Source organism: Phoxinus phoxinus, assembly GCF_949152265.1.
Source record: "Phoxinus phoxinus genome assembly, chromosome: 1".
Lineage (NCBI taxonomy): Eukaryota > Metazoa > Chordata > Actinopteri > Cypriniformes > Leuciscidae > Phoxinus > Phoxinus phoxinus.
Genome location: NC_136876.1, coordinates 16,850,031 through 16,864,786, shown reverse-complemented (window position 1 = coordinate 16,864,786; position 14,756 = coordinate 16,850,031). Strand labels below are relative to the sequence as shown.

The following is a 14,756-nucleotide window of genomic DNA, read 5'->3' as shown; positions in this document are numbered from 1 at the left end:
AGTTTGTGTTAAAACCTTTACAGTGCTTCTATATTGTTGTATTTCAATGTATTTGATAATTCATACTCATAAAGTAGAACTGAAATGACATTCATTACAAGATGATTTAGTTAAAACATTTCAAAATCCACCTGCATACTATTTTTCCAGTCTTGAATTTTGTCATTGAGGATTTCTATCAAATATTGTGTAAAAATCTCGTCTCGTCTTGTTCTTGTGAACCCAATCTCGTGTCTCGTCTTGTCTCGTGAGATAAGGGTCTCGTCACACCCCTATTGATTATGTTAAAATACAACAAAAACCATCAGATCACCTTTTCTCTTTGCTCATCTGGCTGTTATAACTGAATTACAGCAGTCAAACAAAACCTGTAGTTAAAACGGTAAGGGTCAAGAGCCCAACTAAACTAAACACTGATCTCCATAATGGTGACAATTTTACATTATTTTTCTCCTACAGTGATTCTGCTTGTTAACATCAGGTGTCTTCAATAATGCTCAATAATAACTCAATTAATCACTTAATTATCTCATTAACTTTAACACTGCTTCAGTGTTCATTTAACTCTCTCTGAGGCCTTGTCCACATGAACACGGGTATTTTTATAACCGTTACTTTTTTTACGCGGTTCGCCCGTTCGTCCACATGGAAACGCAGTATCAGGTCACTGAAACCGAACATTTTTGAAAACCCCTGCCAGGGTGAGGATTTTCAGAAACGGCGGTTGCAGTGTTGTCGTGTAGACAGTAAAACCGGAGTTTTTGCCTTGCGACGTCAAAGTGTGCGCCGTTATCCGCTGTGTTTGACGTCAGATTGTGCGCCGCTGACGGCTTCTGATTGGCCAACGTGGCTTTATGGTTAGGGTTATATCGCCGCCTGCTGATGTGGAATGCTCTTGACGGCGCTTGATAGCGTGTTTTTGCGTTTTCATGTAGACAGAGATTTTTTTTAAACGCAGGAGGAAAAACTCTGGTTATAAAAATACCCTTGATCGTGTGGACATGGCCTGAGTGTGGACTCATATAAACACTGAGCAGTGTTAATTTAACACTGGGGATTTTGCTGTGTAGTGGGGTCACAGTTCTCCCTATATTTGTGGATGTGTATATTGTTTCATCATCCACATTTGTGTTCACATTTTTGTTTAATTCTATGTAACATGTCTGCCATATTTCAAACCAGATTAAAGTGAGGAGTGTCAGTCTGTGTGACGGAAGAAACTACAGCAGGTTTATCAGCCTGAATGATGGGAGGGACTGTGTCTGTTCAGGTGTTCGGTTACAAGAGAAAGTGGAAACAAACCAGGAAGGATCTCCTCACGATCGTACTAAACTTTCATATGGATGCAATTTATAGAGACACTCTTGAGAACAGTGAATGTTGAGTTGAAGGTAAGTCATGGAAGAATCGGAAACACTTTTATCTGAAGTCTGACACGAGTGTGACTTGAGGACCATGTTTGCGTTCAACAGGTTTAATATAATACTTAATCTTGTAAATAAATTAAAGGTCTTTTAATCAAAATCTCAAAAGTACAGATATATTTGCATTTTTGAAAATGAAATCCTGATTCAACAACCTTCAACATGTTTATATGTATTTATTTGTACTACATGTAGAAGCACGTTGTGTATTTGTATCCTGCTTTGTCTTGGCCCGTTTAACTGGTTTTCTTTTAACAGAAAGTGATTGTAAATGTGTTTCTAGCTTTTGGACAGAAAGTTAAGTGTAAGTATTATTCTAAGGCAAAAAGTGCTGACACACTTTTCTGTAATGTTTTCTCTTTTTTTTCATATTTTATTTTTAGCATTGTGTCTCAGAGATGAAGTTCATTTGTTTGACTCTCCTGTTTGTTAGTGGAATTACAGATTCAAGATCAGGTAATTTATTCATCATTGTGAATAACACTTTTGCACATTACTGTTCGTCTAAAAGGGTAAAAACCTTCAGGATGTGTAGTTCAGATCGGCTCTCTTTCTCTTGTAACAGAGCAGTATGAAGTAGTGGGACCTGCAGATCCTGTATTTGCTGTAGCCGATGAAGACGTGATTCTGCCCTGTTCAGTCAAACCCAGCATCAGTGTTGTGGACATGAGAGTGGAGTGGTTTAGACTTGATCTGAAAGACTCAGTGCATCTCTATGAGGATCATGAAGACAGAAACATAGACCAGGTTCAGTCCTACAGAGGAAGAACAAAACTGATCCTTCAAGAACTGCAGACAGGAAACGCATCACTCAAACTCTCAACAGTCCGAGTCTCTGATGAAGGACGTTATAAGTGTTTAATTCAGTCTAAATCCTGGTATGATGATGTCACTGTTGATGTCAGTGTTGAAGGTGAGGAAACCAGTGAAAACTACACAGCAAAAACTCCAGTGTTAAATTAACACTCCTGGGAGTGTATATGAGTCCACACTAATGAATGAACACTCAAGAGTGTTAAAGTTAATGAGATAATTAAGTTAATAATTGAGTGATGATTGAGCATTAGTGATGAACACCTGATGATAACAAGCAGAATCACAGAAGGAGAAAATCACAAATTGTAAGCCACCATTATGGAGATCAGTGTTTGCTTTAGTTGGGCTCTTGACCCTTATATTATTGACTTTAGATTTTGCTTGTCTGCTGTTACTGATTAATAACAGTCAAATGGACAAAGAGTAAATGTGATCTGATGTTGTTGATTATGTTTTGACATAATAATATTGTGATCTGAAATAAACAAAACATATTTAAATAGTTTGGTTTAACTTGTTAATAAAGAAGCTCTCTGATTCTTAAGCATATGATTTTCAGTATTTTTAATATAATCCAAAATATTTAATAAATATTGTTCTCATCAAGAGACTTTTAAATCACTTTATTTAGAAACACAGACATAAATAATCAGCCTGTGAATCTCAACAATGGTGACAAGAATAAAGCATGTTGCAGTGGCTGCCACCAATCAACTCATTAATGGCTCCCATCATGCATTGCGGAATTAATAAATTATGATCTGAATAGTCTTTTAAGTAATTTCCTTTTCCTAATTGAATATTTTGCTCATCACCATTGTTGAGATGCATAGACTGAATCTTGATGTCTGTGTGTGCCTAAAATGAAGTTTTTCTTTTTCAAAACAACTTTAAAATAAATTATTCCATATTTATTTATCAACAATTCTGGCTATTTATCTAGAATCACAGTTATGCTGTAATAAACAACTTAAATCTAAGTCAGAAATAAGGGTTCAGTGATCAAGTTCAAATTATGATTGTCATAACCAACAGATCATTTTTTTCTTTATTAATCTGTCTGTTATTAATCAGTAACAGCAGACATACAAAATCTAAAGTATATAATATAAGGGTCAAGAGCCCAACTAAAGCAAACACTGATCTCCATAATGGTGGCTTACAATTTGAGATTTTCTCCTTCAGTGATTCTGCTTGTTAACATCAGGTGTTCATCACTAATGCTCAATCGTCACTCAATTATTAACTTAATTATCTCATTAACTTTAACACTCTTGAGTGTTCATTTAACACTCCTATTTTAACACTTTACACTCTTGAGTGTGGACTCATATAAACTCCCAGGAGTGTTCATTTAACACTGGAGTGTTTTCTGTGAACACTGGGGTTTTCACTGTGTAGCTTGCTCTTTTCATAGTACAAACTAGCTAAAAAGCCAGAATAATAATAGAATGTTCTTGTTGATCTGTAGCTGTAGGACGTCCTCCGGTGATCACTGTAGATGGGTTTGATCGTTCAGGAGGGCTTCATCTACAGTGTGAATCTGAAGGTTGGTATCCTGAACCTGATCTTGAGTGGCTGGACAGTGAAGGAGTCAGTTTGAGTTCAGAAACTACAGAGACACAAAGAAACACAGGCGGATTCAGTGTCAAACACACCATCATTGTTTATCACAGTGGCAAGATTCACTGCAGAGTCAAGCTGAGACATCATATGCTGGAGACACTGATAAACACCACAAGTAAGTTCTGACACGTCTGTTACTGGTATACATAATGAATGATTATCAGCTTATTATGTGAAGCTAAAAGCAATAGCAGCATTATGTTTATAATAGAGTTTTGTATCAACATTTTACTGTGTGTGCCATTCAGAGCTGAACATTATGTAAACGCCATATTTGATTTACACAATGTGCTTATTTTACTGATTTGTTGGTTTCACTTTATTTGGATGGTCCCTTTAACACATTCTATTGCCTATAAGTAACATTGCCCCTTAATGTCTACTAACTATCATTAGAGTGTTAGTAGAGCATTAGTAGACTGGCAGGGTTAAGGTTAGAATAAGTTGGCATGTAGTTGCAAAGTTACTTACTTATAAATAAAGTGTTACCGATTTGTTTTGCAGATAATAGATTTATTTCTTGGAGGACGTCAGTCATCCTAAGTTCAGTTTTTGTCATGCTCATTGTGATTGCTGGAATACTGATAGCTGTGTTCACTCTTAAAAACAGAGGTAAAGTTCTTGTTTTTATTTTATATGTGTAGGTGAAGAAATAAGGCATCCTGTAGTTTTTTCTTCATGTGTTACTCATGTTTAATTATTAAAATGTACATGTTTTAAACACACAGACATCAGCAATCAGCACATGAATCTCAACAATGGTGACAATCAATAGTTTCATGTCGCTGTGCATGCTGGGTGCAAGCATAGAACAAAACTCCCAGCATGCACTACTACAGCATGAATAAATTATTATTTGTATTTTTGACGGTGTTTCTGTTGACTTTTTAGTTGCTTGTTTTGTTTGTTTTTTTATTTTATTGTCACCATTGTTGAGATTGATGTGCTGATTTTTGTTGTTTTTATGTCAGTGATAACTATATCTGTGTCATAACCCTTTTTTTGTGCATGATGTGTTTTTAAAAAACATTATAACTGATTGCTGTTGATTCACAGTGGTGCAAATGGTAAATGGACTGCATTTATATAGCACTTTAATAGACCCACCATGGCCACCAAAGTACTTTAAATATTGCCTCACATTCACCCATTCATTTATTCACGGCGGTGTCAGCCATGCAAGGCACAATCCAGTTTGTCAGGAGCAGCTGGGGTTAGGTGTCTTGCTTATGGACACCTTGACACTTGGTCAGGTAGAACCAGGGATTGAACCACCAACCTTCCAGTTTGTAGACAAACTACATGAACCACTGAGCCACTGCCGCTGCGTAACAATGTAAAGTTTTGTCATCATCAATACATAATTATCAGCAATCAATAGTCTATTTTCTCTCTTTTCTGCTATAAATGTCCCTTGTAAAAAATTATGTTTAAAAAGTCAAGGGTCAAGAGCAACTAAAAGCACACCGATCACTATAAGTGTGACTTCAGTTCAAACCAAACATTTTCATTTAAACATCAATATATTATAGGGTCAAAACAGGATAAGATATATGTGAGTCTGTTAAGCAACATAATTAAGACATAGCGAGAGTATTTTAAGATTAAAAATAATTATTTTACTGGATATATAAAATGTATCTTATTAAAATATATCTGACCAATAAGTCAAGAAACTCAGCAAGTATGACAGTAGTGCAGGTGAAAAAGTCCACTGTGCAAAGCGGACATAGCATAAAAGAGAAAAGATTGAAGACAATTAACAGGTACATAGATCGGTCAGATGTTCAGAAAGGAGTAGTTTAAAAGCAACCGGTGATATGAGTTTTTCAAGTTTTAAGTTTTTTTGTAATTCATTCCAGTCATTGGCAGCTGAAAACTGGAATGATTGGCGGCCGAATGTTGTGCAGACTTTCGGGGTGACTAAGGCAATATACCTACTAGATCGTAGACTGCGAGTAGGTACAGCAATAGTAACTAGACAGCTTAAGTACAGCGGTACTTTACCAAGCAAAGACTTGTAAATAAGTTGATACCAATGAGTTAAACGCCGCACAGTTAATGACGGCCAACCAGCTAATGCATAGAGCTCGCAGTGGTGGGTGTTGTAAGGAGCATTTGTAACAAAACGTATGACGCTATGATAGATAACGTCCAGTTTTTTCAGCAGAAAATTTGAGGCAGTTCTATAAATGACATCACCAAAGTCAAACATTGGAATGATAGTCATTTTCACCAAAGCCAGTTTGGCAGCATAAGTAAAAGAGGCCCTGTTGCGGAAAAGAAAGCCAATTCTAGATTTAATTTTAGATCTTAGTTTGTTAATGTGCGGCTGGAAGGAGAGAGAACTGTCTAACAAGACACCTAGATATTTATATGTATCAACATATTCTAGCTCAGACCCATCCAGCGTGGTGATGTTAGGTGGACAAGCAGGTGTTGGCCGCGAACGATTGAAAAGCATACACTTAGTTTTACCAGAATTTAATAATAACTGAAGATTTTGGAAGGAATATTGAATAGAATTGAAACTCTCCTGAAGATTTTTAAGCACAGTATCTAACGAAGGGCCTGACGTGTACAGGATGGTGTCATCTGCATAAAGATGGATCTGAGAGTCACCAGCAGCAAGAGCCACATCATTGATGTAGAGGGAGAAAAGAGTCGGCCCGAGAATCGAGCCCTGTGGCACCCCCATAGAGACAGGCATAGGTCCCGACAACAGGCCCTCCGATTTAACACGCTGGACCCTGTCGGAGAGATAATTGGAAAACCAGGCAAGGCAATCATGGGAGAAGCCAAGGCTATTGAGTCGGCTGATGAGAATACTGTGATTAACCGAATCAAAAGCCTTGGACAGGTCGATGTAAACGGCTGCACAGTATTGCTTTTTATCAATGGTGGCTATGATGTCATTCAGAACCTTTAAGGTAGCCGTGTTGCAGCCATGACCAGCACGAAAACCAGACTGCATAGCAGAAAGAGTACGGTGGGATTCCAGATGACTAACAATTTGTTTATTGACCAGTTTCTCAAAAACTTTGGAAAGACAAGGTAGGATGGATATTGGTCTATAGCAGTTAGGGTCGAGGGTGTCTCCCCCTTTAAACAGAGGATTGACTGCAGCGGATTTCCAATCTCTCGGGATTTCAGAAGATAAGAAAGAGAGGTAAAATAGACTGGTAATGGGGGCAGCAATAATATTTGCAGATAATTTTAGAAAAAAAACGTCATGTGACCACAAACTCTGATATGCACAAGGAGCTAACGCTTTTGCTACTATTTTTCAACCTGCTCGACTCCTGCTCATGGCTGAGGCCAGAAAAAAGTTTAAAACGGCTTCTGAGGAGGTAAAAAAAGAGAAAACGTGAGAGGGATCGTGGATGTCTTCTTGACTTTTGCGACAGTGCTGTTATTATTATATTATTGTGGCCTCTAGGAGTACTCGACGTGAAAGTTAGAGGTCTAGCGCCCAAAAGTTCCACGGTGAGCCTTTAAGCAATTTGGATTGCAATCTAAAGTAGAAAACATACTTATTGACTGTGGTCAAATTAATTTGTACCAATGAAAACAGATGCGTAACATCGTTCAAAATGAATAAATAGTGAAAGATGACACACTTAGACATTAGCGCATAAAAACCTCAACAATGGTGACAAAAAAAATCAGCTGCATAATTAATTCATGCCGCAATGCATGCTGGGAGTCATAAATGTATTTTGTATCCTGGCATGAAGCATGTCACCATTGTTGTGTTTCATATGCCGAATGTTGATGTCTGTGAGTGTATAAATAACCTACAACATGTGTAACAAGATGACCTACAAAGGGTAAATAATCAGGTGCAAGACAGTAGTGCAGCTTCATTCAACAGACACATTTTTTTATTCAAGTAATTCAACATATACGAAACAAAAGTAATATACCTTAAATGCAAATACCCACAAAGAAAAAATAACTAAAAAGAAACTAAATCAAATTATATAAATAAAACAAAAACTACCCACAGATAGCCACGGGTTACCTATATCGTGAAGACAGAGTGGCATTCAAAGTGCTCTTACCACAACAACGCTCACAGCAATCACGCTGCAAACCTATAAAAAGAAAGCACAAATAAAGTGACCAAACCACCACACGATACCAGCCACCTCACCACCGCCATCCACACAGTGAGGATAACCCGGCAGCCATCGTTGGGTTAAAAATAAATCTACAAAAAAAATAAATAAAAAAAAATAATAATTAACAGTGGGTAATGCCAGTAGAACAAACAAGTCAGCACCATGAAACCATTACTATTATTTTATAGCCTGGGTTTTCCATTATGCCCTTGTGGTCCAACATAAAAACAAATAATAAACCAAAGAAAATGAAATCTAAAGTAAACGGTAACCATGCATCCCTGTAAGGGAAAACACAGTTCACTACAACAAATAATTATTTATGATATATAGAAAAACACAGACAAAATAAAACATTAAAAAGTTCCCTTTAAATAAAACAATACCTCTAACATCCGTTATTTTGACTGACACACCAACCCGATCTCACCAAATGCGTCTATATAGCACGCAGTGTGTTTATCGTGTAATATATACGCGAAAATGAGTTTTTACGTGCATAGTATACGCATGGATAGCACATGGTTGGGTTTAGGGTGGGGTAGGGTGCGTGTGTATTATACGCTTGGGTAGGATTAGTGGTGTGGGGTGCGTGTGTATATCACGAAATTAAGTGCGTATCATATGCACGCGCAAAACTGCGTATCATATCCACGTAAAAACTCATTTTCGCGTATAAATTGCACGATAAACACACTGCGTGCTATAGAGACGCATTTGGGTGAGAACAGGCTGGACACACAGGCAACAATCAGTCCAAAACACTAAAAAGAAAGAAAAGAAAATCATTAAAACATAATCCTAAAAACAATTTCACAAAGTTATAAAACTAATAACAATACCTCCTTAACGGTGTGTATCATATGTTCAGCTCTCAATGACGCGGCGCCAGCATTTAACATCACTGCTCGTCCACTATTCTTCTAAAGTGCTCAATCTGCCGCGACATCATTCACACATTCACACATCATTCACTCACTATTAATCGCAGCAAAGAGGCAGCGAGAGAGCAAACTAATCTCTCTACCTACCATCATTTGAAGTTTAGATGTGCCGCGACATCCATTCATCCACAAATCATGGTTAATGACAGGAAGCAAGAGAGCGAACAAACCTCACTACTTCCTTATATGGCGCTAGGGCTGATGGGACTTGTGGTGCCCCAACCATGTCCCATTACATATGGTTTAAATAGAAAGGTAAGATTTACAGTATTGTATATACTCTCACAGAAATCTACAATCAGCATCTGAAATACAATTTTTTACAAACTTTTTTTTTTTACATGAAGTAATTTTCTTTTTTCAATAATGCTTTGATTCCTAAAATGATCAATTGCAGTAAAGGCAGGCCTCTGTCTGTTATTAAAACAATCATGTCAATCTGCTTTATCAATGCAGAAATATCCACCAATATCTGCACTCGTTGATAAAAACCACCATCTTTGAGAAAGTTAAGAGTCAAGAGACAAACTAAAGCAAATACTGATCTCCATGATGGTGACCTCAAACTTCAACATCTAAACCTCTGTTAATTCTCAATAAAAGCTTCTGTAGACGTGACAGAAATAAAGTCAGTCTGGTTAGTAATAAGTGAAGCTGGTAATGCTGTTTGTGGAGTTGTTTAATCAGATCTGGAGAGATTTAATGTCTGTTCTAATTTTGTCGTCCGTTCATCACTTCGGCCAGTGCGGATTTGCTAAGGAGTCTTTAGTGTCTTTAGAGGCTTCAGCGTGCTCCTTTCTTAGTATGCGCAGCTCGGCTACAATAAAAGGTATAATTAAGGTTTGGCTAGTTTTTATGAATTCTCCTCCTGGAGCTTAAAATTCAGGCTGCCGCCACGGCCATGACGTCACCGAATGTCCTATAAATATTAGTTTAAAAACTAGTTAAAAACTTATTTTCTTTGCAGGTGAAGCTGCTGCAGTTAATTACTGCAAATGTACAGTGAAAGTACAGCATTTTACAGTAATGCTGATTTTATTTTTATTGAAAATGTTTAGTTTGAAATGTCACAATTATGATTATTGTTTGCTGTATGAGCACTTGACCCTTTACTTTTTTTAATGAATTATTTTTCACCAATTGCAATAATGTTGAATTGAGAACATATTGACAAAGTACAGTATATCAGCTGAAGTGTTCTGCTTTTATGACATTCAATTGCTTATTATACAGTTATTTAAAATACAATTTAAATCACTGTTTCAAAGCAAATGTAGTAGTAGTGAGGTCGAGACACTACTGTACTGTAAAAATGCTTTTTTTTTAGCTTAACCAGTTCATATACGATAACTAATGCATTTAAACTGACACAAACCGAGAATATCTGAAATAACATCTTTTGTGCAACAAATTTAAACTGGTCATTTAGACACAGTTAGACATCAACAATCTTCATACAAACCTCAACAATGATGACAATCAACAAGATATTCAGATAAACAGATCAAAACATCACAAAACAAGCTGCTAAAATTTATGTCACAATGCATGCTGGGATACATGGCTAAGTTTTGATTGGTGCACCCAGAATACATTGCAGCATGAAGCTTTTTGTTTATTGTCACTATTGTTGAGATTCATATGTTGATTCGTTGGGTGTGTGAGTCTAATTAATACAGTAGATTTCAAAAGAAAATATAAAATTCAGTCTCTGTTAAATCAGAAACAACTTTTATACACTTGTGGAAGGTCAAACTGGTTATTAATAAGTGAAGCTGTTTGTGGAATTATTTAATCTTCTTCTGCTGAGATCTTCAGTGATTTAATTGATTTGATTTGCACATTCAATGGCAGACATGAGATTGCTTATTATTTGCTGTATAAATGAATTTAAATAAAAAATTGTTAACTGAAACATTTGAAATAAAATAATAATTTACAATTTAAATAAAAGAACAACTTAAATAAAATAATTATTTATTTGGTTAAACTAAGAAAATAAGCCAAATTCGGTGAAATTAATATGAACTTTGTCATAGAAAACTTAAAAAAGTAAGTTCACTTTACTTTCATTTTGATTTAAAGTAAATTTCTAAAAAAAATAAAGTAATTGAACTAAAGTTAAAAAAAAATTCAAGATGAAAATACTAAATAAATACAGTTTAACTGAGTCCATGTAAAAAGATAACTCAAAAAGTGAAGTGTTGACAGTAGTGCATGTAAGACAGGTATTGGCTCACGCTTCATCTTCACTGATGTGAAGTACTGAGGAAAATGTCTTTGTCTCAAACACTGTGGAAGGAAATGTATGTATGTATGCTATATATTTAATCCTGTTTTCTCTTCTTTATATCTTTATTCTGAATTTTCTTCAGCACACGATCAACTAGTGAATGGTAAGAACAGAATACAACACGGTGAATCTGTCTTTATTTAGCTATTCATTTATTTTTAAAGTCTGTTTACAGCCACTAAATATCTACAGACTGTGTATTCATTTATTTGTGTGTATATTGGGTCCAGTCAAGTTTAAAATACTAAGTAACTGAGTCCATGTAAAAAGATAACTCAAAACGTGAAGTAAAGTGTTGACAGTAGTGCATGTAAGACAAGATATTGGTTTCATCTTCACTGATGTGAAGTACTGAGGAATATGTCGTTGTCCCAAACACTGTGGAGTATATAAGCTATATATTTAATGTTTTTATATATTTAATGTCTTTATATCTTTGTATCTGTATCCTGAATTTTCTTCAGCACTCGATCAACTACAGGATGAAAACAGGAAAATACAGAATGGTGAATCTGTCTTTATTAAATAATTTAATTCATTATTAATGCCAAGTCTGTTTATTTTAATTCACAGAATATTTCATTAACAGACATTATGCATATACTTGTATTTCTCCTGTAATTTGTATTTATTGTTCCTCAATCCGAAATTACGTTATTAATGCTCATGTTGTCTGAATTCTGTTTTCTCTTTATTCTGAATTTTCTTCAGCACACGATCAACTACAGGATGAGAAGAGCCGAATACAACATGGTGAATCTGTCTTTATTAAGTTATTAAATCGGTATTAATGTCAAGTCTGTTTTATTATCCACCGAATATTTAATAAACTGACATTATGTATTCACATACTTGTATATTTCCTGTAATGTGTTGTTACTCAATCAGAAATTATATGTTATTAATGCTCATGTTGTCTGAATTCTGCTTTCTCTTTATTCTGAATTTTCTTCAGAACACAAACAACTACCGAACGAGCACAGGAAAATACAACATGGTGAATCTGTCTTTATTAAATAATTAATTCATTTTTCATTTAAAGTCTGTTAACAGCCATAAAATATCTACTTAACAGACTGTTTGTAATTATTTAGTTTGTGTATCTTGGGTATAAATGGTTATCAGTTGTTTATAATGTATATTTATTCAGTCACTGATGTGCTTGTGTGATATTAACACACCCTATAAACACAACTAATGATTGTAACTTGTTTGTAATTTCAATGTCAAGTCAAGTCATCTTTATTTATAAAGTGCTTTTTTCAATACAGATTGCTTCAAAGCAGCTTTACAGCGATAACAGGAAAATAATGCAACAAAGTTTGTTTCTGCTGCAGATCTATAATGTTATTTTCTCTCTAAATTTTCTTTAGAACGTGATCAACTTTTACAAAGTCAGAAGATTATTTTACCAAAAGGTACATTTGTTTATATGCCTTTATCAAAATATGAATAACTTTTGAATTATTTTGCAAAACAATGAATTAATACACTGTGCATGTATAGGTCAATAGGTCTATGCTATTCATTATATTTTATTATAGGATATACAGCATAAACTGTGTAAATCTTCTTGGATTTTGTTGCTCTTCAAGCAGTGATTAAAATTATTGATCTGATTATTGATCTAAAGATTCATTCTGTTATGAACCCTTTATAACTTCATACTTTCTGTTTCATACTTAGCTCTCCCATATTTAAGAACACACACAGGTGAGTAAAATCTATTCATGAGTATTTTAAATTCATCATCATGTCAAACATTTATTAATTTATTTATTAATGTTTTTGAGTTTTTGGTATAATGCCCTGCATAAATGCAATCAAACGATTCATATACTAAATGATCAAGGATGTTTTTCCCAACACTGTTAGGCCCACAGTAAAATCCCCAGTGTTAAATTAACACTCATCATGCACTAAATTAAAACTCGAGTTAACTAATTTCACTTGCAGAAACCGACTGCTTTAAATTGACCAACTGTCGTTTTAAATGTATCAACTAAAAATTATAATGCACTAATAATGTGATGAAAGTATTACCGTGAACTTTGTTTTGAAACCACAAAAAGAAATAGAAAAAGAAATTTCCTCTGGATCAGCAACTACACAGCCCCCTTACTGTTAACTGAAGCAACACGCAGCAAATCATAATTTTTTTTTAAATCTTCTCCTGGACTGAAGCACATGCTCTACTCTTCAGCACAACGGTGACCCAACAAAACAAAATTTTACAGTAAACTACTCCTGTTTAATAACTTACAGTTTATTACTGTTAAAATACATTTAGTGGGTGTTAGGGCTGGGCGATATGACGATATTATCGTAGACGATGTCTCGCAATTATAGTGATATCGATAACAGTCAGTGTTACCAGACGATAATCGACAATATCATAAAAATTACTGTAGCACACTTGAATGAAATAACAAGCGTGTAATTTGTAGTTTGCTTGGGTTCTTTTATTGTCAACGTCCTTCGCAACAGCTCCGTACTCACTCTAAAAAATGCTGTGTTGGCTTTAATTAACTTTTTTATGTCAACAGGTCCCACGTAACTAGGTTACGTTGGATTTATGTAACATTATTTATTTAAATTAACTTAAGTTAAAGGTTGTGTAGGTAAGAATTGTCTAAAGAACTTTTTTTCAAATTGGCTTAAACTGTCTTTATATACCAATACATAATTAAAATGCAAGTACTTTGAAAAAGAGAGTATAAAAATTGAGTGACTATAGTGTATTTAATCTTCAAAAAACACAGCTCATTAATTCCATTCGGGACGAAACAAGTGATTGGCTTGCTCGACTGTCACTCTCCGTCGCCATGAATACCGCGCTATTATTGGCTCTGCCCACGTGCGCGCAGTCGCGCACCCGTTTTTAGGTGGGAGTGAATGGAATTTATGAGCTGTGTTTATTGAAGATTAAATACACTAGAGTCACTCAGTTTTTTATACTCTCTATTTCAGAGTACTTGCATTTTAATTATGTATTGGTATATAAAGACAGTTTAAACAAATTTGAATAAAAGTTTTTTTAGACAATTCTGACCTACACAACCTTTAATTACATAAGGTTAATCCAATGCCGTTTAGTTGAATTAACAGTCTTAATTTTGTCCAAAACAATTAAGTTAATTAATTTCAATTATCCTAAAATTTTTATTTTTTCATTCAACCAAAACAAATAATCCAGCAGCTCCAGTGTTAAATTAACTCTCCTGGGAGTTTATATGGCTCCAGACTCAAGAGTGTTAAAGTGTAAAAATATGAGTGTTAAATTAACACTGAAGAGTGTTAAAGTTAAGGAGCTAATTAAGTGGGACACCGTTAGTTTAAGACACGTTATGGTGATCAGTGTTTGCTTTATTTGGACTCTTGACCCTTAAATCATTAACTTTAGATTTAGTTTAGCTTTTGTATCTGAGTTATAACTCTCAGATGAACAAAGAGAAAAATTGTTCATGTTATGTTAGTTATGGTTTGACATAGTCATAATTTGACCTGATTCACAAATCTCATTTAGAGA

General features: G+C 35.0%; 1 protein-coding gene across 4 annotated transcripts in view; it reads left to right on the top strand.

The window, feature by feature from the left end:
- The first annotated feature begins 1,212 nt into the window (after window positions 1-1,212).
- LOC307008913 (butyrophilin subfamily 1 member A1-like) overlaps window positions 1,213-14,756 on the top strand; it is a 250,491-nt gene continuing 236,947 nt past the window's right edge. Inside the window, exons 1-11 of one of the 4 annotated variants that reach the window (XM_079632207.1) lie at window positions 1,213-1,391; window positions 1,808-1,880; window positions 1,990-2,337; window positions 3,712-3,981; window positions 4,371-4,478; window positions 11,310-11,330; window positions 11,692-11,733; window positions 11,939-11,980; window positions 12,183-12,224; window positions 12,601-12,645; window positions 12,914-12,940. In XM_079632207.1, the coding sequence (XP_079488333.1) occupies window positions 1,344-1,391; window positions 1,808-1,880; window positions 1,990-2,337; window positions 3,712-3,981; window positions 4,371-4,478; window positions 11,310-11,330; window positions 11,692-11,733; window positions 11,939-11,980; window positions 12,183-12,224; window positions 12,601-12,645; window positions 12,914-12,940 (1,066 nt within the window). In that variant the 5' untranslated portion in view covers window positions 1,213-1,343. Of the gene's footprint in view, window positions 1,392-1,807; window positions 1,881-1,989; window positions 2,338-3,711; window positions 3,982-4,370; window positions 4,479-11,309; window positions 11,331-11,691; window positions 11,734-11,938; window positions 11,981-12,182; window positions 12,225-12,600; window positions 12,646-12,913; window positions 12,941-14,756 lie in introns of those variants that run through there. The other 3 variants (XM_079632212.1, XM_079632210.1, XM_079632211.1) reach the window with 3 other exon arrangements.